Source organism: Alligator mississippiensis, chromosome 1 (genome assembly GCF_030867095.1).
Source record: "Alligator mississippiensis isolate rAllMis1 chromosome 1, rAllMis1, whole genome shotgun sequence".
Classification (NCBI taxonomy): domain Eukaryota; kingdom Metazoa; phylum Chordata; order Crocodylia; family Alligatoridae; genus Alligator; species Alligator mississippiensis.
The window spans coordinates 195,991,725-196,018,651 of NC_081824.1; the positions used below are offsets into that span (position 1 = coordinate 195,991,725).

The 26,927-nt window shown below is 43.3% G+C and overlaps 1 protein-coding gene and 1 long non-coding RNA gene across 9 annotated transcripts in view; one reads left to right on the plus strand and one right to left on the minus strand.

Annotated features, from left to right (window-relative positions):
• Nucleotides 1-26,927, minus strand: part of THADA (THADA armadillo repeat containing) — a 290,497-nt gene that overhangs the window by 34,203 nt on the left and 229,367 nt on the right. For 6 of the 7 annotated variants that reach the window (XR_009457443.1, XM_019483252.2, XM_059718568.1 and 3 more), the window contains exons 35-37: nt 21,182-21,254; nt 17,153-17,297; nt 11,115-11,246 (exon numbers count right to left, since the gene is read on the minus strand). Coding sequence is in view for 6 of the 7 variants with exons in the window: in XM_019483252.2 (XP_019338797.1) it covers nt 11,115-11,246; nt 17,153-17,297; nt 21,182-21,254 (350 nt within the window). In the remaining variant the exon portion in view is untranslated. Of the gene's footprint in view, nt 1-11,114; nt 11,247-16,216; nt 16,271-17,152; nt 17,298-21,181; nt 21,255-26,927 lie in introns of those variants that run through there. The other variant, XM_059718577.1, reaches the window with a different exon arrangement.
• LOC106738987 (uncharacterized) lies at nt 773-11,374 on the plus strand. Of its 2 annotated transcripts, XR_002089091.2 has the most exons (4): nt 773-6,955; nt 7,696-7,780; nt 8,271-8,334; nt 11,129-11,374. It is a non-coding gene; the product is annotated as an uncharacterized LOC106738987 (long non-coding RNA). The 2 variants fall into 2 exon arrangements; XR_001372169.3 differs by having other exon boundaries at nt 773-7,780.

A 26,927-nucleotide genomic window follows, 5' to 3' on the forward strand; every position in this document is an offset into this window, starting at 1 on the left:
TCCTGGCAATTGGGAGAAAAACTATTTGTTAAAGACTTTTACTACTGACTAAATTAAGCTATAATTTGAGAACTGTTATTATATCAAATATCTACAAATAACAATAAAAATATGCATCCAAACATCATTGGACAATAATGAGGAGATCTGAAATGTATTTTCTTGGTTTTATGAAACCGATTTTGAATACTGTGAAAAATAATTTTGAATACTTGTAGCTCCATGGGGCCTCCCAGCATGCCACCAGATACACTTCCCAAAGCTAAGAATACCTGCAGCACACTCGAACACAAGAGTGCCTCATCCGTTCTACCTAGCTTTATAATGGAGCTGTGCACCAGTGACCCTAACTGACCACATCATCTTATCAATGTTAACCTTGTCTTTCCCCCATTCTTCTTCCTACTCCGTTTAAAATCACTTCTCAAGCTTGTTTCAAGTAGAGAGGTAAGCTGGTACTGTCTCTGAAGCAGGGGCTGCTTGTGTCTGTAACTGCCAGTACAGAGGTATGAAACTTATCTGGCCCCACAGGCTGGATAAGGGGTGCAGGGCTGGTCTGCAGGCTGGGCTGGATCCCAATGTGCAGGGCCAAGCCAGTGTACATGCAGCATGCACCCTGGATCAGACTTATGTGCTGTCTGCAGTATATACATTGGCTCCAGGCTCATGCACTGCATGCAGATGCTGTCCCCAGCCCTGTGTACAGGGCAGGCTTGGGACATATGCTGCATGCGACACACATGTTGGACTGGCCCTGCACCCTGGATGTGGCAGAATGACTTAGATCCAGTGTGCAGGGCCTCTGGCACAGACACCACATGCAGCACGTGCCCTAGACTAGCCCTACGGACCACATGCATCCCACTACAGACCAGCCCTGTGCACTATGTGTAGTACATGCCAGCCTCAGCCCTGTGCAGCATGTGGCACATGAGGCCAGTCCAGGATCTCATACTGCACCTGGGGCGGATCCAGCACTATGAGGCCAGTCTGGTGTGAGTGCCATAGGCAGAATACACCTGGGATCAGCCCCATGTGCTGTGTAATGGCTCCAGCCCTGTGCATCATGTGCAGCTTGTGCCAGATAAGCTACATGCTCCCTGTATAGTACAAGAGGTCGGAGGCTGGGGCCAGCATGTACTGCATGCGGTGTGTGGGGCTGATCTAAGACCCACAAACAACACCATGGGCCAAATGATAGGACTCCACCGGCTGTATCTTTGACACCCCTGACCTAGCACAATGGACCATGATGTTATTGAAGGCCTTTAGGCACTGCTCTAATATAAATAAACAACAACAACAACAACAAAATGGTCTGGGTTTAAGACTGGAAGATACAGAATGTAAATCCTGATAAGGAACTACAAGCAATGCCCAGACACGTGAGCAATGCCCAGACTAAATTACTCAAATCACGGCATTTGAAACTACAGTTAACCAAAAGGTAGTGTGTTGCTGTAGGCTCAGCTGAAAAATCTTATCTGTTTTACTAACAACTGGAGCCGATTTAAATTTCAGCCACTTGTCCTGAATCAGTAGTAGAGGACATTTGCTGTGGAAGTTTTGAGATCACACCAGCTACCCATGATTTGCTGACATCACCTGCAGTGGCAATGATAAATGCCAGACCACCACTGTGTAATCTCAACGTTATACAGACTTCATTACTCACTATCGCTCTTTCAAGTGGTTAAGTAGATCCTGCAAGGGTGTGTGAGTATCAAAAACTTTACATTAATGTAGGATATGTAAGAGAAGGGGAAGGAACATTTACATTTCAGGTTTTTTTCTTCTTTTTTTTTAATGTTATTATATTTTAGTCTTGATTCTTTCTTCATTTTCCTCCAGTCCTCACCTCCACTACATGGCTTATTATATTCAGCTCCAGCTCTTCCCACTGACCCTAAATCTTTTTCTTCTACCTTTCTAACAGAATTTGCAAAGGTGATCCCTTTTCCAAGGTAAGCAGCATTTTGGAACCCAACAATGGAGTCAGAAATATTGCAAAATCCTAAACAGAAACTGGTTTGTTTTTACGTGCTCACTTTTGAATCAAGGTGTAATGTCATATTTAAATGTCCATTCTAGATTCATTACCAGTGAAAACAGAATCACTGTATTTTCAAGAGGCTGCACCATTGTGAAGCTTTTTTTACTTTTGCTGTGTGTGTCTTTGCTACCTTCTGATATTCAGTTATGTCCCTTCTCTGTTGCCTCTCTACTAAGCAAAGATCTTCAGCTACTTCAGTGTTCTCTTATATATGTCCTATCACTCGAGTCACTTTGTGACCTCTGCAGCACTTCCGGAACTCACAGTCAGAGAAGGTACTTCACAAGCATGAAAAGTCTACAAAAATAGTTAGATCCTAGACAGGACTTTGAGGTGTGATTTTTTTCACTCTGATTTGGTTGAAAATAGGATTTTCTCCTATTTTTTGCCCCACTGTGCCCCACTTTCCTGTCCCCACCCTGGTATATTTACACAGGCTAATCATTACATACAAAGTAAGAGTTGTTCACAGTCCAGTAATATATAAGCATTCATGTTTTTAGTCTCATGCAATAAGTTACAGCTGAAATATTAACAAGCCAGAAGTACACACATTAATAAATTACAGGGATGATATTAATACTGATGTTGTACAAGGATCTCCAATTATAGATAGGGAGATAATGGTACCCAAATCTGATGAGTAGAGCAGCACTTTCTGTTGCTAAGTAATCACTACCAGTGAAGTGAATTAGCCATTAGTAGGACTCAAGCATATCTGTGGACTCTGGGTTTCTCCTCAGGGACAGGTAGACAATGAGGCAATCAGCCCATATCCCTCTTCCCCTATGAGTGCGAGTTTTCTGGCAAAGAATGTATGAAAGCAGGAAAGAAAAATAACTCATTGCTTCAAAATGCCCCGATTCAATGGAAGGACAACATGTCTAATACTACCATCAAATAATTTAATTAAAATATTGTTTCCTGGGTGAAAAGTCTGATAGTTTAAATCAACACAGAGCAGTAAGAATATAGAGGTGCTGTCCTGCAAGCCATTCACATACCCACTCCTTTATCCTTCCTGTACCTAACTTTAAATAGACTCCTAAGTACATACGAATTCTGCATTGGGCACATGGGATGGGGATGTCTCTGAATTCCGCCTTGGTTCATCTCTTGCCTGTACCAGCCAGGCCTCTATGAATAAGAGGTGCCCTCAAATCTGTCTCCTTACTCTAGTTCTGAGACACTGGCTCCTAGAAATGAGACGCAACATTTTCCATAGTGCTTTACATTACAAAACACTGTACAAACATTAGCCACAATACTATTCAGCCCCTGGAGGGTCCATTTTTTCTCACTTGTTAGCATGACAAAGACAAAAACTGAAACAGCTTGTGTGGGAGCAAGAGCTGTGTAAAATGGCAAGAGGCAACATGTCTTTCTCACTACAGCTCAGCTTTTCAGATTTACTTCATCTATGCCATTTCCCTGACTCCTTTACTCTGCTCTTCAGTAGTACCAGTGTAACTAATACCCCTTTCCTGGAGGCTATGTTGGTACTTCAGAGAATGGGCTATTAGTCACTTTTAGTGATAAGCTTGCTTTTATAGCACAGTGAGAAAGAGCACAGAGTAGCAAGGGAACACCCCTGAAGTCAGGAGAAAGAGAATTTTGAATTGCATTCTGTCGTGACAGAGGCCTCTGGCATGTGCATGACTGGCATGTGTTGTCACTCTCAACTGGGAGAAGTGAGAACTGCAGGCTAATGTTAAGAAAAATGAGTCTGAATTAATGGACAGCAGAGCAAATTATTATAAGGTTTTTTACAAGGGACTTGTAGTCCAAACCTTATTTTTTTTTAAATAATGGAGGCATTTGGGAATACTGACTATTAAGCAGACTTGGGATACACCTAAACTGCAGACTGTACCAGGCTGAAGCAGAATGAGCTTTGTCAGTGCCCTGGACAGAGTGCAGACCACCGGAGAGCAGGGGGAAGGGGGGTGGGCAGTGGGGAAGGTGTCTAACCTGCCCTAAGTCTCTCTGCACCATAGTGACTGCTGCTGCAGCTGAGAAGCTCACGGCATGCCAACTGCAGCAGGGGGCACCAGAATGCCCCCCTCCCCACCCCGGGAGTCTTTGCTGTGGCTGGCACAGCCCAGTCACAAAAGCCAGACACAGCCTCATGCCCAGTCGTATATGCGGAGAAGGCGTCAAGAAGAATGGTATCTATCCCCCTCAGGATTTTTGCCATGGGAGGTGCAGCTCCTCACCCCAAGTCAATAGCCAGGGCCCGCACCAGTTACACTACTGACACCACAGTCTACTGCAGTGAGCAGATATACACAGGCTAACTTTAAATAAGCTAGTTCAGGCACCAGAAGCAGTCTGCTCATAACAACACAGCTCCGTGTGAGTTAATTAAACCTGCTTCTTGGCACACGTATAACAGGGTAGAGAAGCTCTACCTGGAACCCCTGTTCTTCTTGCCAAGGTAAATGAGCCCCTGTTGAGCTCTGTGTTGCTGCATTAAAGCCGCCTCATGGTCTCAGGGGTATAGGTTATAGCCGTGTTGGTCTAAGGACATAGCCAGACAAGGTTCTTTGAGTAAATCTGCTATCTTTTATTAGACCACCTAAACTAGTTGGAAAAATTATTTCCAGTTAGTTTCGGTGGTCTAATAAAAGAAAATAATAGAAAGAAGTTTTCCAATTAGTTTAGGTGGTATAATAAAACATAATCAGATCTACCCAAAGAACCTTGTCTACCTCACAGTCTCCACACTATGCTGCAGTGCTCTTCCACTCTAAGTCAGTGGTCTCCAACCTTTCTAAGGAGGAGATCACCTTTGGCATTTAAAAGCCACTCAAGATCTACCATGTGCTGCCACCTGCCCCCCCACCCAGCAGGTAAGTCTGTGGGGAGGGAAGTGGAAGGCATATCAAGGCAGAGGGAGAAAAAATTATTTGGGGGCATGCCTCCCCAGCAGGGAAGTCTGTTCGCACCCCTTCCCTCCCCCATGCACTGACCTGCTGGGCTGGTGGTGAGGCGCGTGCATGCATGCACCCGGGCACTCAGCATCCCACTGCAGCCTCAGATCGACTCCAAGAGGCTCCGAGATCTACCAGTACATAAAGATCCACCGGTTGATGACCACTGCTCTAAGTGCTTCAAAGAACTGACACAGGCTCCTAAATCAGTTAGGCGTTTTTGAAACATGGATCGCAGTGTGCAGATCTAACTGCCGGTCGACCCCAATGTAACAAAGTCCATTTTAAATAATTTAAACTGGTGCTAGTTCCTAATGGATGCATGTTTCAATCAGCCTTAGATAGTTCAAATCAATCAGAAACCAATTTGGTAATTTACTAACGTAAGAGATTAAACAGTTTAAAGGTATCTACTCTACAGGATTTCACTGGTTTAACTGGAATGAAAAATAAGTTCTTGAAACAGGCAAAACTTTTCTAGTATAGCAAGCCCACAGCCTTACTCAGGACAATGTTTCTTCCTTTCTAAAGAACAAAGCCAAGTTGAAAATGATATGACAGTGGATACCACGTTCATTCTAGCATTGAATTACTGGAACATCTCAGGATATTCAATAAAGTAATCAGGAGTAAAGAAAGAAAAGTCTCTTCTCCTTGATTTAAATGATCTTCTTTCGGTAAGGAGGAACCTCTGGGGTTAGGCAATATTACTGTGAATGGGTCTAGACTTTACACAGGCATGGGTCACTAATTTAATTAGATTTCAAAGAAACTATTCTACATTTACACTGAATACAATACTTCCTGTGCCCTCCCTCACACTAACAAGAATAAAACAATCCCACAGAAGTTTACACTTCAATGCTTGAGGAAGCAATAACAAAGTCAGTATACATACAATAACTTTAGTCACAGACTGGTTTCATGTTGTGGAGGTCATTAGTGAGACCTTAACTACTTGACAAACTGCCATGCTAGGCAAACAAAACAATAATTAATCTTGCTCTTGTTAGACAGCTGGGTTTCCGCATAGCACAACTTGCTCAGAAAAAGTGGCAACTGTATCAGAATCAATATTTTTGGCAATACAATTAAACTCAACAACTTTGAAAAACAATACAAATTAATTTCAGTCTACTGAGACTGAGTCAACATCGCTTCTTGGCCTCCTGCAGGCTCAGATCAAGTGTATTTTCTTATTCTATGTCAATTAAGGTTTTTTTTTTAACCATTATCACTCTCAGAATATTTGGTCTTCCAAGCTCTCCTTCCAATCCACAAGAGGGCAAAAATTTTATGACACATTGTTATCATTTTGGTAATGACAGTTTTCTACTATCCTTATTATCTTCCCTCCCCCTCTTCAAGACCACTGCTAGCTTCATCTGATTTAGGTACGCAGCTTCATGGATTAGCTGGCTGGTGAAGCAGAGTGCCGCATTTGCTAGAAAACATCCTAATACACTGGCTAAGTACAGAGAGTCAAAAAGCCCAAGGCTTAATTGATCTAATCTACCCAGGTTTCTGAGGCTTTGCTGCCTCAGCTGTATGACAGCCCAGGGTTGGAGCCGCCTGGCTCAGCTGAAGCAGAGGAGCTGGGGTGGAAGTGAGCACACCCTGAGAAGGGGGGATAACACGGGGCCACAATACATCCTGGGATGCCAAGGGACTGTGACCTAACTTGTTTCAGGAGGGGACCTGGAACAGATGCTCAATAGACTAGTCTAACCTAAAGTGATTCAATCTGATACTAAATCCATCCAGGTCTATTTTAAACCAGATTCTGCCATTTTGAAACCAGTCTATGTAAAATAAACTTCTTTTCTGTTACAGGTTTAGACCAGTTCCCAATCACATATACCAGCTTATGGGTAACTTCTGTCCCTTGTCACAGTTTCTCTTCAAGTAGCCCAAAGAACTGGCTGACCGTGGTAATAACTTTTATTGGGAATTAAACCTTGTATACCAGGTAGGATCATTTACCTCTGCTTATATTACTTACAGCCACACTACAGAAACTATAAAGGATGCTGCTGGCCTAAGCAAGCTCACATCTGTAGGGTTACCCATACATTGGTAGCACAGAGGAAAACCTGGTGAAGTCACCATAATCAAGCAAAAAAGCAAGGCTCATGTTTACTACTGATATCCAGTCTCAAACTTTAGTAATCTGAAGCAGAATAAAATCTGGACTAGATCTAAATTAGCTAAAAAGACAGTCATTATCCTTTTGGAGTCCTTATAGTGGGGGAAAAAAAATCAAGACCAGTTTGAACCTTATGTAAAATTATAGGAGCAGTCAGTATGCCATGGAAGTCCACTTTTGGATCTACTGCATGAATCCAACACTAAAGGAGCTGTCTCTCTTACTCACACTACAGCTCTCCTGTTGGCGAGGGCTGCAGTCCTGCCTTTTTGCATGATAGTCAAATGTCAGCATTTTCCAAGAAGCAAAAGCAGAGCAGGTATGAGGGAAAATGCTGGCACTACCACTGTTCATAAAGAAAGGACTGCTGGCAGGTGCTTGGCTTTGCCAGCACCAAATAGTTGTGTTTATACTACCTGAAAAAATTAAACAATAACTGTAGCATAATAGATTTTGTAAAACCACGGCATGTAGCCATAATAGTGTACGAATTAAATGCCCTGTTGGCATCCTTTCCATCCAAGCCTCTACTGACAAAATACCACCACCTATCCTTTTCACAGGCCTTGGAAAAGTCAATCAACAGTGCAGTTATATCCACCTCTATGAGGCAGTATATATGGAAGAACAACAGCTACTAGCATACAGGTTTGTTTTTTTCAGATGGGAATGCAAGAAGCCCCAAATCTCACCCATGAGCTAAAGTTCATTGTAGAGAGCAACAGAGAGAAATACAGAATATGAACAAGCAGAATGTTAGCCATCTATTTCTTATTCTGGTCTCCACTGCTGGACTAGAATATTTTCATTCCCATCGTAAGATAAAATGTCATAAAACAAAGCCAGTTAAGACAATGTAAGAAATACTATGCAAGTTTGGTGAAATAATATTGAAACATAGTTAAAGCTAAGACATGAGCTCAGGAAAATGTTTTGATTGCTAGTTTAGAGGGGTGTTGTAATGCCAGATCAGAACCCTGCATCTCTGCATGCTGTGTTACCATGAAGGGGTCAGGGAGACAGGGATGCTAAGCTGAATCCTACGTACTTCTTGCCATTATGTCTAAAGCATTCTACCTGCTGCCCTGCACTCTCCAAATTCATTCCCACAATGCTCTTCTTTTTTCTCTGCCTACAGATTACCAGACCTGGTGAAACCTAATGGGATGATGCATCAAAAAAAAGAGTAGGGGAAGGGAGAGGTAAGAGAGAATATAGAAAACAGAGAAAATAAAGAAAAACCCATGATGAAAATGTAAACTAGAGCCAGGGGGAGAAATTAATCATTTTTTTCAGAAACAGAAGCTTCTGTTACCCACAGACAAAACCTGAAAATAAAACTGGTGTTATTATTCCCATCTCTGTACACATAAAAATGTAGCTCTACTCTGAAAAGTGACAACACGAAATACCACCTGCTTACTAAACAGGACTGCTCCCTGAAGTTATTCAGTCACTTCCATTTATTGAAATGACAACAAAATGTTACTGCTTTTTATTTGCTTTCCCTATAGAGACAACCCAGCCAAAAGATGGTTTTTGTTTCATCAGTAAAAGAGTTTATTAGATTCCTATCCGTGACACTTTATTAAAGCACTACTACTGAAGGCATATGGGTATGCAGAGATGTTAAGTGAGCGCCTGCTTGTAACAAAGCGTAAGAAAGAACGGACCTAGACTGATTTTAACCTTGAAAAGTCCATTGGCAAGGCTGGCACATGGAAGAAAAAAAACCCTTTTTATTCAGAAAGTGGGCATATTTCATTTTGAAATTACCATAAAGTGGCCATCACAGGACCTCATAAGGCAAGTAATGACAATAAATAAGACCCACACTTTAACCAAAATTGCATTACTTTAGATTTAAAATAAAATGGGAAGATTATCAATTCCCTGTAAATTTACTTCAATATATGACTCAAAAAGAATATTTGTCCTCTACCATCTAAAGCAGGGGTTTTCAACCCTTTTTTAACAAATGTACCCCTTCTGTCTAAAAGTTTCACCTCCTGTACCCCTTTATATTTTTTTCGGGGGGGGGGGGGGGGGCAGATTGAGGCCCTGCAGTGAGGGAGGGAGTAGGGCAGGGGCAGGTGTTGCTCAGCCAGGGTGGGGCACGGGACAGAGCCGCAAGCGGATCGTTCAAGAGGCGTGGGGATGGGAGGGGTGGCTCTCCTTGCTGCATGTGCCCTGGGAGGCATGTGCCCCCAGATCTGTGTGCAGGGGGCAGGCAGACTGCTGCTGGCTGGGGTGCTGGGCTCTTCCCAGCAGGGGCCAGGCCGGGCTGTGCTCTGCTCAAGGTAGGTGGTGGCGCTAAGAGGGGGCTATGGGAGGGGCTGCAACCACCCCAAAATTCACTGTAGCTCCCCCAACCATCCCTTCCCAGCACACTCCATCCCAGCCCCTGCTGTAAACAGCCCAGAGCTGCCCAGGCCCCAGCCTGACCAGTCTGCAGCCTACCGGACCCTGCATGCACATGTAGGGGCATGCACCCTCCCCATGCCCTGCTGGGGCACATGCATGCCCACTGCACTCGCTGAACAAGCTGCTTGTGGCTCTGTCCCACACTCTGCCTGGCTGTGCAGCATCTGCCCCTGCTTCAGCCCCACTCCCTCTCTCACCACAGGGGCCTATGGGAGCAGGGGCTGCAGCCACTCCAGAAATTCACTGTAGCTGCCCCCCCCCGGTGCCCTCCCAGCACCACCGCCTGCTCCAAGCACAGCTTGGCTCAGCCCAGCACCTGCCGAGAAAAGCCCAGCATGGCCCTGGCCCCAGCCCACCCCAGATCGAGAGGCATGAGCCCGCCCCCCCCCTCCCTCCCAGGGTATGTGTAGCATCGGGAGCCACCCCCCATATGGCTCAGTCCCATGCTGTGCCTCAGTTGGGCAGCCCCTGCCTCAGCCCCAGCCTCACTCCCTCTCCTACAACAAACTTACGAGCTGGACCCGACTGCTCTCCATGTGGTCAGGCTGTGCTCCTGGCTGCCTGTGTGCTGCGCTTCGGCTGCGTGCATGCACACAGAGTTCTGTGTATCCCCTATGACCTTTTTAAGTACCCTAGGCGTATGCGTACCCCCGCTTGACAACCACCGATCTAAAGTCACCCTGCTTCACCCCTCAATCTGAACGTATAGTAGGAGGGAAAAGAAAAAAAGCTGCAAATATTTTTTTTCATTCAAATGCTTCTAGAATGAATGTATCAGAAAGGCATCGTAAAGTGGGTTATTGCACAAAAAAGCTTATTCCTTTCTGAATCAGTTAGTCTCTAAAGTACCAGCCTGCCCTACCTTCTGCCTAACTTCATACTAATGTGGATAATTACCTTTAATGGCTGACGTTAGAGGTATTGGCATTGTACAAGACATGGAGGAAGACACTGACCTGGTACTCAAAGAACTTATAATACCAGCAGACAGACAAAACAAAACACAGATTGATATGCATGACCAGAGAGGCTGTATTATGCAAATTAATATACATTTGCATGTGCCAGAGTAAGAAAAAGTAAAGTGCAGTCATCAAATAAGCTTATCGACATTCCTGTGGGGATATATATTAATACAGATGAGTAAACTAATGTAGCAAGACTAAGTTAAAGAACTTCCCAAGTTCCCATGGGGAGTCAGGCAGAAAACCCAGGAATACTGTTTCCCATCTCTCTTCCCCACCGCCTTGGGAGCTAAGCGGCTTTTACCTCCAGTTGCAGTTTAATATAAGTTCAGATCTCATATCTCCAGCATTTCCAAAATTACTAGGCCTAGCAGATCTGGTCTGATTCATCATACCTCATCAGCTAAATAAATACAGTAGTTGTTTTTTCTAAATTCCCACACAACGTAAGAAAATTACACCAAAAAGAGTAAAAAAAGAAAATGAAGTGTGTGAACATTTTTACTACATGATTTACTCATATTCCACAGTTAAGTGGCTGTAAGAAATATGAGTCAGTTTGCAATTGTCTATGGTAACAGAAAAAATAGTACCTCTTTTTTTACAGATAGTTTCTTGAGACTGGGCCACCCGTATAACTTCAGCAGCTGCATTCCTTACTATCAGCTCTTCACTCTGCAACAGGAGAACCACGCATTTCCACATGGCCAGCGTATCGGAAAGACCTGAACATTTACAAAGAGGGAAAGAATTTAGATTTTTGCTCCTCACAAGGCAAATCAGAACAGTTATAGAAATATGTACTTCTTCATCTAAAAATACCAAAAATGTAATAAAAAACTCAAAACAGGAAGGCTGAATGAGAATACAGATGAAATGACATCTGCTGCAAAATACACATTCTAGGCAGCCAAACACCTTTGTTCTCCTCCTCTTTAGTCTCCACCTGCTAGCTTTACTCTGCAATAAGGTTCAGTGTTCAATTGCTAAGGGAGAACCACCTTCAGCATCATCGCAAGAGCTTTGCTAAGCAATGAGTACTTTGAACTTTCTGAAGTTCCCATTCTTCTTGCTAGACAGCAGTGGACGTGCTGTTGACATGCAGGGGCCCAGCAAGTCCTTCACATAAGTAATGATTTTCGTGTACAGATAGACATTTGATAAAGCACTCTAACCTAAAGCACTTTAGTCTTATACCACATCCATCAAGGGTTAAATTTGAGTGGGATCCACCATTTTTAAAGTACTTTATGTACTGTGAACATCTGTTCTGTCACAGCCATAATGCGCTTTCTGCATGCTTAACACATGGTAAGTATAACATCTGTATCTAGCCTGAATTTTTTAGTCAGCAAGGGTGTCAATTAATGCCAATTTTGTTAGTTTTGAAGGTCTATTCAGAATCATCAGAAAAGGATTTGAATCACCGTCTCTTTTCACACAGGACCTCAGAAGCCATCAAATAGGAAAAATTTGCTCATTGCCAGCTTTGTTCTAATTCAATCATGGGAAGGGATAAAAAGCTCAAAATTCCTGTACTGGTCATTCAAAAAACTCTTGATGTCCACCACTGGATAGGAATGGTAGCATCTGTCTTATTTATAAGTTCTAGATTTTTGGTTCCAAGAGTCAAGTTTTCCAGATACTATAAGGCAGGGCCAAACACACAAAACTCATGTGGTATGTTCTCCTGATACTAAAGGAATGGCATAGGCTTAGCTTAGTTAAATACTATTGATACCACAAAAAGACATGTATCAGATCAAATGGTTTATTGACTCATTTATGATTCTTACGACATCTCAGAAGACGAGATATGTCTATTTTATATATTTAATAGTAAATATATGAATATCCATTCTCACTGGCTTTCAAGAATAATTGACCTCGATGTCTAAAGAATACAATACACAGCTGGTATTACACCAAGCTAAGTTCCCGAAATTTCCAACTGTTACCACATATATGTTAAACATACAACTTACATATGTTCTTAATGGGTTGAGTAAGTTGATTTATTGTTTATCTTAGATTTATAGAAAATTAGGGTTGGAAGGGACCTCAGGAGGTCATCTTGTCCGACCCCCTGTTCAAAGCAGGGCAATCCAACTGTATCATCCCAGTGAAGACGCTGCCTAGCTGGGTCTTAAAAACCCTCAAGGATGGATAGTCCACAACCTCTCTGGGAAGCCTGTTCCAGTGTTTTACTACCCTTCTAGTGAGAAAGTTTTCCCTAATATCTAACCTAAACTTCCCTTGTTGCAACTTGAGACCTTTGCTCCATGTTCTGTCATCTGCCACCAGTGAGAACAGTCTAGACCATCCTCTTTGTAACTGCTTTTCAGGTAGTTGAAGGCTGCTATTAAATCCCTTCTCAGTCTTCTCTTCTATAAATTAAATAAACCTAGTTCCTCAGCCTCTCCTCGTAAGTCATGTGCCCCAGCCCCCTCACTATTTTTGTTGCCCTCTGCTGGACGCTCTCCAATTTGTCCACATCCTTTCTGTAGCTAAGGGACCCAAAACTGGATACAGTACTCCAGATGTGGCCTCTACCAGTGAGAGGAAAAATAAATTCTCTCAATCTACTAGCAATGCCCCTACTAATACAGTCCAGTATGCCGTTACTCTTATTGGCAACAAGGGAATAGTGTTGGCTCATATTCAGTTTATTGTCCTCTGTAACCCCAAGGTCCTTTTCTGCAGAGCTGCTACTTAGCCAGTCAGCCCCCAGCCTGTACTGGGACATGGTACTGTTCCACCCTAAGTGCAGGACTTTGCATTTGTCCTTACTGAACTTCATGAGACTTCTTTTGGTCCAATCCTTCAATTTGTCTAGGTATCTCTGAATCCTAGCCCTACCCTCCAGCACAGTGGCTCTCAACCTTTGGTACCTTATGTACACCCTGCCGATTGACACAGCAAAAGCAAAACCGGAAATCCCACAGTGGCACTTCCCGTTTCATCACTGCGAGCTGAGTCCCACTTTTTCCTTGAGGACCAAAGCAGCCAGTTCAGGGCCTCCCTCCCTGTCCCCAGGTACAGTGACGCTGGGGAGTGAAAGCCCTGGAGCTCCGGACATGGCGGGAGGGGCAGCAGCCGGAATTTCTGGCCCGAACAGGCAAAGATGCCTCCAACCCACTGGGTTGGGGGGCAGGCCAAACTCAAAACGCGGCACCTACATACCCCCTACCTCTGTCTCGTGTACCCCCAGGGGTACGTGTACCACGGATTGAGAAACACTGCTCCAACGTATCTACTATTGGTGTCATCTGCATACTTCCTGAGGGTGCACTCCATCCCATCTTCCAGATTGCTGATGAAGACATTCAACACAACCAGTCCCAGGACCAACCCCTGGGGTAATCCATTTGATACTGGCTGCCAACTACACATTGAGCCATTGATTATTACACTTTGAGCCCAAAAATCAAGCCAGTTTTTGATCCACTTCATAGTCTACTCAGGTTAACTCTACTACCACCACCCACCGTTCACATCATATTAAACTGCATGTTATATTATTCAGTTCAATAGCCAAAAAACGAAAAGTTTCTGGTTTAACACAAAGTAAGAAGTGACATACTACAATGAGCCTGGATAACCACATAGGTAAATAAATCTCATATTAATGGTCTAAGACTATCCTTGTACTTATAAGGATCAGAGGACTAAGACTTGTAAGAATTAGAGACTACCTTTTCCCTACCTCCTAGATATAAGTATTGACTGGGCACATTATGGAAGTTTCTTATTTAAATTTGAACCGAAACTTAAATGATTAAGATGATACAGATTGCATGACTGCGCATGCATATTTTTAAAACGTTATATCTGTGCAGCCAAATTAGAAGGTGGCATAAACGGTAATGTAAATTACTTCAGTGAAGAGGGGGCAAAAGAGCAGCTGTAGGCTTTGAGAAAGTATTAAATATAGCAGGGGCAAGCAACTAGAGAGGGTAAGGCAACTACCAAATCTGGTAGTCGGAACAGTGATCAGGTCAAAAAAATCAGGAAAGGGACGCAGATATTCATCTAAAGGGCATTCACTTAAATCCAGCTCAGGCCAGCACCAAATAAAAACAATTCCCAGCTGAAAAATTGCAACTACAGTTGGCGTTACTGCTGGACATCTAGGCAGAAAGGCCATGAAATGTAGTGGCATGGAGAACAGTTGTGCCTGTCACCACTACGTGCCTTGGCTAATCAGCGAGAGCACTTTCAGTGACACTGCCCTTAAACAGGCATTCATTCCTAGTGCTAAGAATTTATGTGCTGTCTCCCATAGGGGAGCCCACTGATTGACTGCCTGCCCTCTACCCTTCTGAGGAAGGGCAGTAGGCAGTTGGCAAGATGGGGGAAAGGCACATTCTCCCCTGGTGGGATCTTCTGCACACCTCCAGGAGCAGAGGCATAACAAGCATGGGGTGGGGGCACACACAGGAGTCTTACCCATGCCCGAATCTGCAAACAAGCCCCCAGATACTGCTGCTACCACCACATGGTCTGCCCATCCCAGCTCTTGCTCTTAAAACAGCAGCAGGGTGTTCATGCATCAGTTGCTACTTCTGTAAGCGCAACACCATGGGTCTGCACAGGCACAGACTTTTCAGGGGTTGGGGACGAGAGGTGGATGCACCTAGGGCTGAAGCCCTCCCAGTACTCTGGAAAAATGCCTCCCATCTCAGGCTTGTCCCCCCACCTCCTCTGTCCTGCCTCTGTTTCTAGGAAGAGCATGGGGTTGGATTTTAAAGGGATAGAGTCAAGCCAGCTCCTGCCTGCTTTTGGCTGATCACAGTCCTAATGCAGCAAGAATGTACACCAGGGCAGTTTTAGCTGCAGGACAGCTGTGGCTGCATCTCAGCACCCCTCGGAGGGGGGGGGGGGAGGGGTTAGAGAGGGGGGCTCACAGCACCCCAGAGTGCTGCGGTACCTCAGCTGAGAATCATCATATTAATAGTACAAGAAATAATACTATAAGAAATAACGCAGGCAAATTCTTAATATATACGAGTACAATTAAATCAAGCAGAGCTTTCTCCTACATTTGCAAAAACATAATTAGTAATAAATAAATATACTAGTAATAGAGTTTTTTGCAGAGGATAATAGGGAAGTAGGGCTGGAAGAGACTTCATGAGGTCATCTAGTCCAGTCCCCATTCAAAGCAGGATCATCTCCAATGACACCATCCCAGCCAAGTATCTGTCTAACCTGTTCTTGAAAATGTCCAGGGATGGAGATTCCACAACTTCTCTAGATACCCTGTTCCAATGCTTAATTCCCCGCATAGTCAAAAAATTCTTCCTGATCCTCCACCCAAATCTCCTCTACTTTAGTTTGGGGCCATTGCTCCTAATCCCATCCTGTACACCAACAGAGAAAAATCATTCTTCAGGTACTTGAAGGCTGTTATCAAGTCTTCCTAGGTCTTTTCCTCGCCAGACCTAATAATCCTAGCTCTTTCAGCTTTTCCACAGAAGTTATGGTTCCCAGGCCTCTAATCATTACCAATACATGGTAATGACAGGAACTTTAAAACACGTGTGTGTGAGAATTCAGAAGTGAAACGTTGATAATCTTGATATCTTATTACTTGAATACTGGAAGGTAAATGGTTTATCATGGTAACTTAGTCTTGAATAATTAATGCATACTTTTTACAGTAGTATTATTTACAGACATTTGACATACTAACCTTCAGTTTGCTAACAAAAAAGTGGATCCAGTCCAATAGCAGGCTACTGAGACACTATTCAAAACAAACCATTTTAATCCAGTCAAAGAAGGTAAAACGGCATTAAAAGTTAATGGCTTACTCTACAATGCAGGATAATCCTCTTCCCTCCATCCAAAAATATCTTATTTTGAGCTTAGCTATTCCATATTTCACATTCACATTTATGAAACATTTCATAAACAGTACTTAGCAGTAAAATAAAATATAATAAAGGTAAAATAAAAACATCAGGGATGTTCATGCACTAACTTGTGGACTCAGATCCTTCTCAGCTACTTTATCATGATTCTATGAATAAGACGGAAAAGGAAAGCATGACTTTGCTGGCCTTTTTATACTAATTCCTGGTTCAATCAATATCAGTGAGAGGTTTGCTACTGCCTTCAGGTAGCTCCAACAACCAATAATTTGATTCAAAACCAATAATGTGTGGCTGAACAAGAGCATTTTTTTTTCCAAACAGACATTTAATTTTGTTTTGAACCTGTCAAATATTAGAGAAATTAATGAATTTCTTGGTGAAGTACCCAGTAGTTAATTATCCTCACAATTAAAAATCTATACCATATTTCCAGGGTTAATCATATTTCTTCCTCTATCCAGAAATAGTCAGCTATTAGATATTTTTATATTTGGGCCTGCTACACCAAGGGGCTTTCAACTAAATTGTTGTTGCTCCACATAAGTTCATTTAATTAGAATATTCAGCTGTTCCAATTATGAAGGGAATAGAGTCTATGAAACACTTTCCAATTTTTTAAAACAATGCATTTTAATCCTATCAGGTGATTAATTATATATATAAAAAAGCTTCATGTATTCTTAGGTTTTATCTATTCCGTGCTTTAAAAAGTTCTAGGAGAATATGGCACATAATTCAAGGAATTTACTCACCAAGGATGAGTTTTTCATTGGTCAGGAAGAGCGGTGTAATATTTTGAAGTATTTCAGCAGCTGCCAATAGCATATCCGTCTGTTGTTCATATCCACAAGAGCAAGCTATTAGTTGCACCCAGTGTTTCAGCTCTAATGCCAAAACCTGAAAGCACAGAATACATGGAAGAAATAAACAGTACAATGTAGAGCTGGTATTTAGCATCATACTTAGCTATGAACTGTTAAATTAGCTCTTACCCAAATCAATCTTCCCTAAACACTGACAATGGTGAGGAAAAGGAATACAGAATACAAACCACTACCAGAACTCAAATTTTTGGGAAATGGGAATCACTCTTGTTGGATCTGTTCTTTAGCATTAAAAACACTACATATATAGATGTCATAGGTCTTACATTTCTCATTGCTAACTATGGTTATTATACCAAGCCATGTTAGCATTGCTACAGGCAGGCTTGGCCCGGCATTTCCTACAAGCACCTTCATTCATGGTTCGTAACTGACTTCATGGTAAAAGGTGGTCTCAGGCTTGAAATCTGAATGCAAATTACTTCCGACAAGAGCAGGTAAAATCTTAAATGTTGATTTTCATCTATTTTAAAAATGAGAATGAAAAATTTAAATACTTTTCAATACTTCTTTGTGGTACTTTTTCTTTTCTTTTTTCCATTAATGAACCATACTTCAGGCTAGAGAATAAAGTGTTAACCAGCTCTGAGAAATATTTTGGTAGATTTCCAAAAAGTAGATCTCATTATAAAAAATATTACATGGAACTTTTTTTGCAATGAAATAATTATGATAAAAATTTCAATAAAGTTAAAATATCCTAAAAATCTTTCCCTTCATACATATACATATATAAACATATACATATAGGCCACGTACAGTTATTACATATAAACTGGTATAAGTTATTGGAAACTGATCTAAACTCGTAACCATCAATAGAGATGCGCCAATACATCAGTCCATATCGTATTGGCAGTGATAAAAGGAAAATTGACATTAACAGCAATCGGCTTTTTTTGGCTGATGTGGCCGATAATGCCATTGATAAATGTTGCGTGCAGCCGGGGGGAGCCAGGTAGCTCCCGCGGCTGCACACATCCTGGGGAAGGCACGAGGGCCTGTGCCTCCCAGGTCTGTGCACAGGGCAAGGGCTGGGCTGCTGCTGTGTGCTTGGGGCAGGGGGCAGCGCTGGGACCTTCTCAGCAGGGGGGCTGGGCCAGGTCTGCGCTCGAGGCAGGTGGGACAGTGCTGGGAGGAGGGGGTGTGGTGAACTTTGGTGTGGCTGTAGTCCCCCCTTAAGGCCTCCTCCCAGTGCCACTGCTGCCCACCCTGCCTGCAGCCCCACCACTGGGAACAGCCTAGCACTGCCCCCGGTCCCAAGTGCACAGAAGCAGCCCACCCTCACCCCACCCACAGATACGGGGGCACAGGCCTCCCATGCCTCCCCCAGGGTACACTGCAGGTGCCACCCCTCTCCCTGCCCTCCCCCCCTCCCCCCAAATAAGCTGCTCGTGGCTCTGTGCCATGCCCCACCCTGCCCCGGGGTGGGCAGCACCTGCCCCTGTGCCAGCCCTGACTTGTCTCTCACTGCAGCGGCCTCAATCCGCACCCCTCAAGCCCTTTCTCTCCCTCCGCCCCTTCCCCCCAACAGACTTACCAGCCAGACACTGCTCTCCAAGCTGCCGGGCTACATATTGGCAATCGGATTGGTATCGGCCGATATGGCACCTTAATAATCGGCCATCAGTATCAGTCCAAAAAATGTTATTGGTGCACCCCATAAAGAAGTTTAGTGCACAAAGACCAGTCTATAATGGCAGAATGTGGTCTAACACCCAGTTTGATGTGCATTTACATCTAATTGATTTAGATAAGATGGGTAAATTTAACTTCTGTACCAGATCTTCTGTTGATTCAAGTTAGATCACTGCCATCTGGCATCCCAGGCTCCTTTGTGGCCTCCTACAGCCTTCCCCCCTCGCCAGGAGGTGCACTAACACTTGGCCCAGCCTTGGCTGCTCCAGCCAAATGTCCAACAGGCCCCACCACAAGGTCTCCTAGAGCTGAGCCAGCACAGACCCTCTCTCTGTCCCTAACTCTGGCCATCTGTCAACTATAGGCTGGTAGTAGGGAGGGAGAGAGGGGAGTTTGTGTCCCCTGTATGAGCTCCAGGACCTAGGCACCCATGTCCCTGGGCTGTGTCCCCACACCCTATCACAAAGCACCCCACAATGTACATACAGACTTGACACAGAGCCCAGGAAAACTGCTATGGTTGGGTGTAGCCCCACTGAACTGGACCTGGGCTGCACACCCAGCCAGGGAACTCCATGCGCTGTGCTCAGGAAGGCCACATAGAGCCTGAATATGGCTCCTACATACTCAGTCAGGCACAATCCCACAGAGCCTGACCCTGGTTCCTGCATACCACATCTCAGTGGCCAGAGCCAGGCACCCTGCCACCCATATCCCAGCATGGCCTCCTCCCCCTGCACCCAGCAAGATCTGGTCTGGGCAGCTTGCCTCTGGTGGGTTGGGGTGGCAGGGGCAGAGCATTGGGCTTGGGCCTGCATGGAGGCAACCCTGTGACCTCCAGTTTGGCTACTGCCCGCAGGTACCTAGGCCATAGACACCTGGGGTGCTGCAAGGGCCCAGAGCTCCAGGGTCCCAAAGTACTAGGGTGGGCAAAGGGTATGGAGGGGCAGGGGGTTTGGGGTGTGCTTGCCTGTGCCCAGCAGCTAATCAGGGGTGGTCCAAGTTCTCAACTGTGCTTGGCAGTCTCTGACAGTCCGGGGAGCCTGTGGGGCATGCTGGGAGGCATGCAGGAGCACCCCCAACTTGCAGGCTTTGGCCAGTGCAGGCAGCCTGCCTACGTGCTCCCCACCCTACCAAAGAGTGAACATGTGTTCTGTTTGGTACCAGTCTAACCTAGGCCACTTACAGAAATCCACATAGGTTAGATCAATTCTTCCTTCGGCTTTTTGAATGTCTGTATTTGGCCATACGTATACATATTATAAATGCATGGGTATACACGTATACCAGCAGAGACCAATGACTCCTATACTACTGCTTGGTACATATAAAATGACTTGGAGATTACCAACTCAGAAATAGAGAATGTACATACAGTAATACAAATAACACATTTTGAGTATCCTGGAGGACTAACAGATTGAATATGTATGTTATGTCTCTCTCCATGGCAGGCTGTTAGGAATCAAATACCCTATGAATCAACCCTGCACTGAAAAGATGTATTAATGTGCCCAAATTCAACTTACCTAAGGGACTCTCTCTACACTAACAGTCAGGGTCAAATTTAAAGTCATCCTTAAACTCATATATGCTGACCATCTATTCTGTAAACCTTTAAATTTAACTCTTGACAGCAGTCCAGACCAGCTCTGGAACTCTGCTGAATTTCCAGATATGATCTTCACTTTACCCTTGCCACCTCTTAATTCTATTCGGAAATTACCCAAGCCTCAAGACTAAAGTCCACCAGAATCAATCACACTCTTCTTGTTTTCCAGTTCTTCTATAACCCATTCCCTTCTCTACCATTCATAAGACAAGCAAGACAGACAGACTCTGATGACCTATTCTTAAAAGTGAACTACTTTAATAAGGTGCAAAGGATACATCTTAGTAATGCACTCAAGAGATCAGCAGTAAAATGTAGATTTTACTGGTGCAGGCTACAAGGTATGATAAGGTGGGGAAAGGTCATGTGACTCAGGTTGGCTGAGAATGACCTTGAGGTTAACTCTAAATATCAATGGAGACCTATCCTTAAAGGTGAGTACATTAAAGTGATATCTGTCAGTTCAGAATGTAGTGGGTACAGATTTTGGAAAGACTCATAATAAAAGCCTTACAAACACAATAAAAAACAAGAGAGAATTAAAGTGAATTCTAGATAAGGAACGATATTAATGCCTTCTATTATGACAAACTAACTAAACCTTAATATGTAATATGCTTTCTTTAAGAAAAATATACATCCCTTACCTCTTGGCAATTCTCTACAAGATGGATGACCAATTTTGAAGCAAATTTGAGAGCTATGCTTTGAATTTCAACGCTGTAAAAATAAGGTAAAGAACACATAATAAAAATACAGTAAATTTTGCTATAACTTCACATCTAAAAACACTTGGTAATCGTCACTGGCAGCAAATATTAAAATATCTTCTCTCTTGTTGAATATATTATATGTTGTTAGCTGCTGCCAGCTTGAAATCCAACCCAGTCTAATCTGTTATGAAAGTTCAGCACCTGAATACACATCCGGAGGAGAAACAACATTTGGATTTTTGGTTAGTCATGAGGATTTTGTGTTTTATGAATATGAAATTTTTGGCAGCATGGCAGACTAGGTATTGAACATCCTCAAATGGGTTTTTAAAGGATGCTTTCTAAGCTGAGTGCACAATGTCTATACAGTCTCAATATTTGTTGCATATAAATTTAAAATTAAAACAGACATATCCTGTTCCTTCTGCTTCCATAAAACCTGTTTTATTCCTAATTAGTTCCTCCCTCTAGAAGGCAGGTTAAGGCCCTATACCTAACAGAGGGTACAGAACACCTAACACTTAGCCTGGTTTAAATGCAGTTTCAATCTGAAACTAACAGATATAAAGGCGTGCTAAACTGGTTTTAAAGTTGTCTGGTATGGTCCAAAAGTATATCTGGAAAAATCAGGTATTATTTTGAACCAGCTCATGGTGCACCAGTTCAGGGTTATATGCAGACATCAAGCATTCTTTGACAAAGACCTGTTCAGTTCTCCAGGCATCCCACATTGCATCACTTCTCACCCCATGCTACTGGAACTGGCCACTTTGATACACAGCAAGAACTCAACTGCCCCCATTTTTTCTTTTTATTGGTACTTTTTTTTATCAATGAGCTTCCTTGCACTGCTTAGTCAACAGAAGCTATCTTTCTAACACCCAGAGTACTCTGAAGAGTTTGGTCAAATGCAGGCTACTGAACTTTTGTGAACTCATATTTAGGAGAGAATTGAAAGCAGAAAAGTGAAAAGTACCTGTAACCCCAGGTCACCCACCCCCTGAAAGTCTCTAAGCACAGGTGCAGGCAACCTCTCCACCAACCTGCCCACTGTGAGGCATGCTGGGCTGGGTGCTGACTCTCACCTCTCCCCATTGCCACAGCACTTTGACCTCTAAAAGGTGACCACTCTACCTGGAACGCCTAGACACTGTATGTGCAGACACCTCTGAGCCATGACAACTGTGAACCAGTTCCCACTCAATAACACTTGTGAATGGTTCAACTGTTAGGTGGTATTAGGTCTCTACTGTACATATAAGTGCAGATCTTAACCCCACATCCTTTAAAATTCTTTTAATTAAGAACAGAACATTAGCTATCTTTGCTGACGATTTTCTCTCTTTCCATCATTACTCTTCCACCTGTGTTAGACATTTTAGTCATCAAATTGCCTAACAGCTCTGAAAAAAAGGAGCTGGGGGTTACAGAGGACAATAAGCTGAATATGAGTCAGCAGTGTGCCCTAGTTGCCAAGAAGGCTAGTGGCATACTCAGCTATATTGGTAGGTGCATTGCCAGTAGGTCAAGGGAAATGATTATTCCCCTCTATTCAGCATTGGTGAGGCCACATCTGGAGTACTGTGTTCAGTTTTGAGCATCCCACTACAGAAAGGATATGGAGAAATTGGAGAGTCCAGTGGAGGGCAACAAAATGGTGAGGAGGCTGGGGGCATAATTTATGAGGGAAGACTGAGGGAACTGGGCTTATATAATCTAGAGAAGACTGAGAGGGGATTTGATAGCAGCCTTCAACTACCTGAAGGGGTTTCCAAAGAGGATGGAGCTGGACTGTTCTCAATGGTAGCAGATGACAGAACAAGGAGTAATGGTCTCAAGTTGCAGCAAGGGAAGCTTAAATTAGATATTAGGAAGAATTGTCTCACTAGGAGGGTAGTAAAACACTGGAATAAATTACCCAGAGAGGTGGTGGAAGCTCCATCCTTGGATGTTTTCAAAACCCGGCTAGACAAAGGTTTGGCTGGGATGATCTAGTTGGGGATGGCCCTGCTTTGAGCAGGGGGTTGGACTAGATGATCTGAGGTCCTTTCCAACCCTCATTTTCTATGATTTTGTGATTCTAACAGTGTCTGATGGCATTGGAATTAGAATGCTGGCAGCCAGCGTTCCATGTAAGCTGTGCAGTGTGCGCGGCCACACAGGTGCTCCTGGCAGCGTGGCATGAGTTCACCTGCGCAGCCATGCAAGCTGCACAGTGTGGAAGAAGAAAACTCCAGGCCTTAATTTCTGCTGACTTCTTGAGTTAGTGCAATATTTGCTAATGATTGCTTTTTCCCCACCTATTTTGCAATCTGCTCTTTCTCCCGCCCTTTTCCCTTGTTGAGCTGAGTAGACCTGTGAGGTCAATAGGTCAAACCACAGTCTATGCCCTCTTGCAACTTTCTGGTTCAAATCAGTTTTTCTTTGACTTGTTATATCTTGTGTCATGTGACCTGAATTGAAACATATAAAAGGCTTGCTTCAATTGTCTGGGGGGGGAAGAGGGGCATGCGGGATTGATAAGAGGAAGTTCTGTCTGTCTGCTGCTCTATCCAGCAGCTGCTTCTTTAATAAAGGTCTCTGACAACTTTGTGACCAAACAATAGAGTAAAGCCTGTTTCTTCTACAACAGCTTAGAGGGAACACTTTTGGCAGCTCGTCTAAACCATTGTTTCCACTGTCACCTGCGTTCAAGAAGCTGAATCTGTGATTGAAAAATAAATAAATAAAGCTAAGATAGGTATAACTAGCTCTGTCCAACTGGCATTTCATGGGCTGCATCTGGCCCACAAGGTGTTAGTTAAATTGCAACCATGAGATTCTACCTGGTCACCGCTGCTAAGGTTCCCAGGCTGCTGATGCTCCTTTCTTCAACTTTTGCTTCCTGTTCAGACCCCTGGGTCCTGGGAGCCCTGAGGGCTCACATGACACAGGAGGAACCTGTGCAGCCTCAGACCTATAAACTTAATCAAAATTGCCTAAATTCTTTGAATGAGTTAACTTGATTAAGAAATTACAAAAAATCAAATCCATTGGTTACACTGATGGAGAAGCAAAGATGTTCCGGCATAACACACTACAGATATCCACAGACACTTAAAAACAGCTCTGCTAACTTTAATTATATTCAAGAGTAAAAACCTAAAAGTCTTTCTTCCAATGGAAACAAGCTAAGAAAACTAATCTAAGCATTTGTCATTGTAAAATGACATACTCAAAAACAATAAAATACCCTACAGTACCTGGAGTTGAGAGGTGCTGTCTCAACTGTCCCAACACATCTCCCAGATGTGCTGGGACATTCCATGGTGAGTGCTCATGGACTACACACACACTCAAGCTTGGAAAGTGTTGTGATCAATGGTACTGATAGGGCACATGCATGTGCCTTGATATTCTACTTCATCACACTGAGGACATGAGGGCCAGGATGCACTTACATTGCTCCAGTTTTCCTTCGCCTTGAAGCCCTGGGTATGCCAGACTGAGGAAAAAGTGCATGGGGACATGGCTTGGAGGACACAAGTTAGTGCAGAGTAAATAACCTCCTTCTCTGTCAACTGCTTGTTTATAGGGTAATTCCACTGTAGGGGACTCTAAAGCAGTGACTAGTCCATTCCGATGTGGGATCTCATGCTAGGAACAGATGTCTTATTTGTCCTGGGACAAGTTGTGACTGGTTGTTCTGAAGCAGAAAAGCACCAGGAATGCCTGTCCAATCAGGCTTTAGTGAGCAGCTGAATGCAGTGGCATTTTTCTGCCACTGATTCAATGATGCAATCCTGGGAGAACCGTTCAGACATACTTTGTGACATCCCAGGATAAACTGTTAGCAGAAAGTTGGGATGGGTCTTAAGAATAACTTGTGAAGATGGAAAACTGTAGGGGGGGGCCCTGCCATCAGGGCCTGCATTTCCTCAGCCCTTCTCACTAAAATGACAAATACAGCACAGAATATAATGCCATTGGCTCAAACAGTGGGCCAATTAGTACTGCAATTCTGTTCAAGACACGTTGTCCCCAGGGATACAGGACCAAAGATGCCTGAAGTGGGTAGCTAGTTCCTGAAATGGGCTGAAAGAAGGCTAAAATCCATTCTGGAATCAACTGAGTTGATTTGACTCTCTTGAGGACTCTTGTCAATATGACTGCTTATGCCCCAAGGTGGAATATGTTGTCATGGGTTAACCTTGTTCACTGAAGTGCTGCTTTTTCTTAAACAGCTTAGAGGATGTGTGGTGGGAGAAAGAGGGCTACCTTAAGGATATTAAGTGTATCATACTTTTTGCACTGAACAACTCCATTCTGTTGAACAGCCAGTCCTCTGCAGTAGTCAGCACTTCACAGCAAAAACTGGACCCTGGCAACCTAGATGTAAGCCACATGACCTTGCCATCACCCCTGAACCGTTGTAGTTGATGTTGTGTCAACTACAACTAAACGTGCCTATTAACCTGATCTTGGTTAACATCTGCTTCTTGCCACTGGCAAAGCACACTCCTCTCTATATAACACAGCATATCAAATTAGTATTCGTTTGATGGCCAGAATTCACCATTATAATTAGTGGGTATTTATTCAGCCAAGGATTGGGGAAAAATGCAACAAAACTGAATGCTTACCAACGTTCAATTCCTTCTTTCAAAATCACAATAACTTCTTATTTTTAGCTTGATGTTTAATACTGGAAGAGCCCAAGGAGAAAAAAACCCATCCAGAACTAGTTTTCTTTCTTCTTAATCCATTTGACACTCTTAAATTTTAAGATATCTCAGGTGATAGATTAACTGATTATTAGCAAGTGCCATTATTTATTTATAATCACTGCCAGCATACAAACATTCTGTAAGGATTGCAATGTTATGAGTAATGCTGTCAATTTCTGTCATTCCAATAAAAAAATTAAATCACTGATATAATTTCTTATAAACGTTAGGTTGTGAACTACAGTATTTGATAGTCTAAAATAGATCCCGAGATCTGGAACTGTCGAATAGATTCCTCACAAACAGACTCAAATGACTGATGTGCCCAATGTGAAGTGTGTATGCATCAAACCACTCTACAGAATTTGGTACTCGCCATTCAAGAAATGCCATGTGACATCTATTGACTCCAATCTCTTACAGCAGGAGCAACTTGTTAGTTCTTAATTACTATTCAATTGTAGACATGCTGGCCATATTTATTAGATGCTTTTTAGATAAATCAGTTGTTGAAAAATACGGAGCATATACTCAACATCTGCCCACTGTAACCAACATGCTTACTACCAGGTAACTCACCATGTTAGTACACTGAACATCTGATGCCCACTGTAACCAACATGCTTACTACCAGGTAACTCACCATGTTAGTACACTGAACATCTGATATTTTTTTCATATTTAGATTTGGAGTTCAATGAGGTAAAAGCTAAAACAGTTCAGAATGACAAGTCTTTACTTCAGAAGGAAGTAATCCCGAAGGGCTTCTACAGACATGCAGGGAGTCTGCTTATTTCCAGCACATCGGAGAAGACTTGGCTAATCAAGTCTGCTGGAGCATGGAAATTTCCATGCTCCAGCATCCCCGCACTGGTGGTGGTGGGGTGGTTTGAAATAAAACATGTCTTATGACCTCTAATTGAAAGCGCCCCACCACCATTTTTTCAGTCTTGTGATGCTGAATCACGTGACGT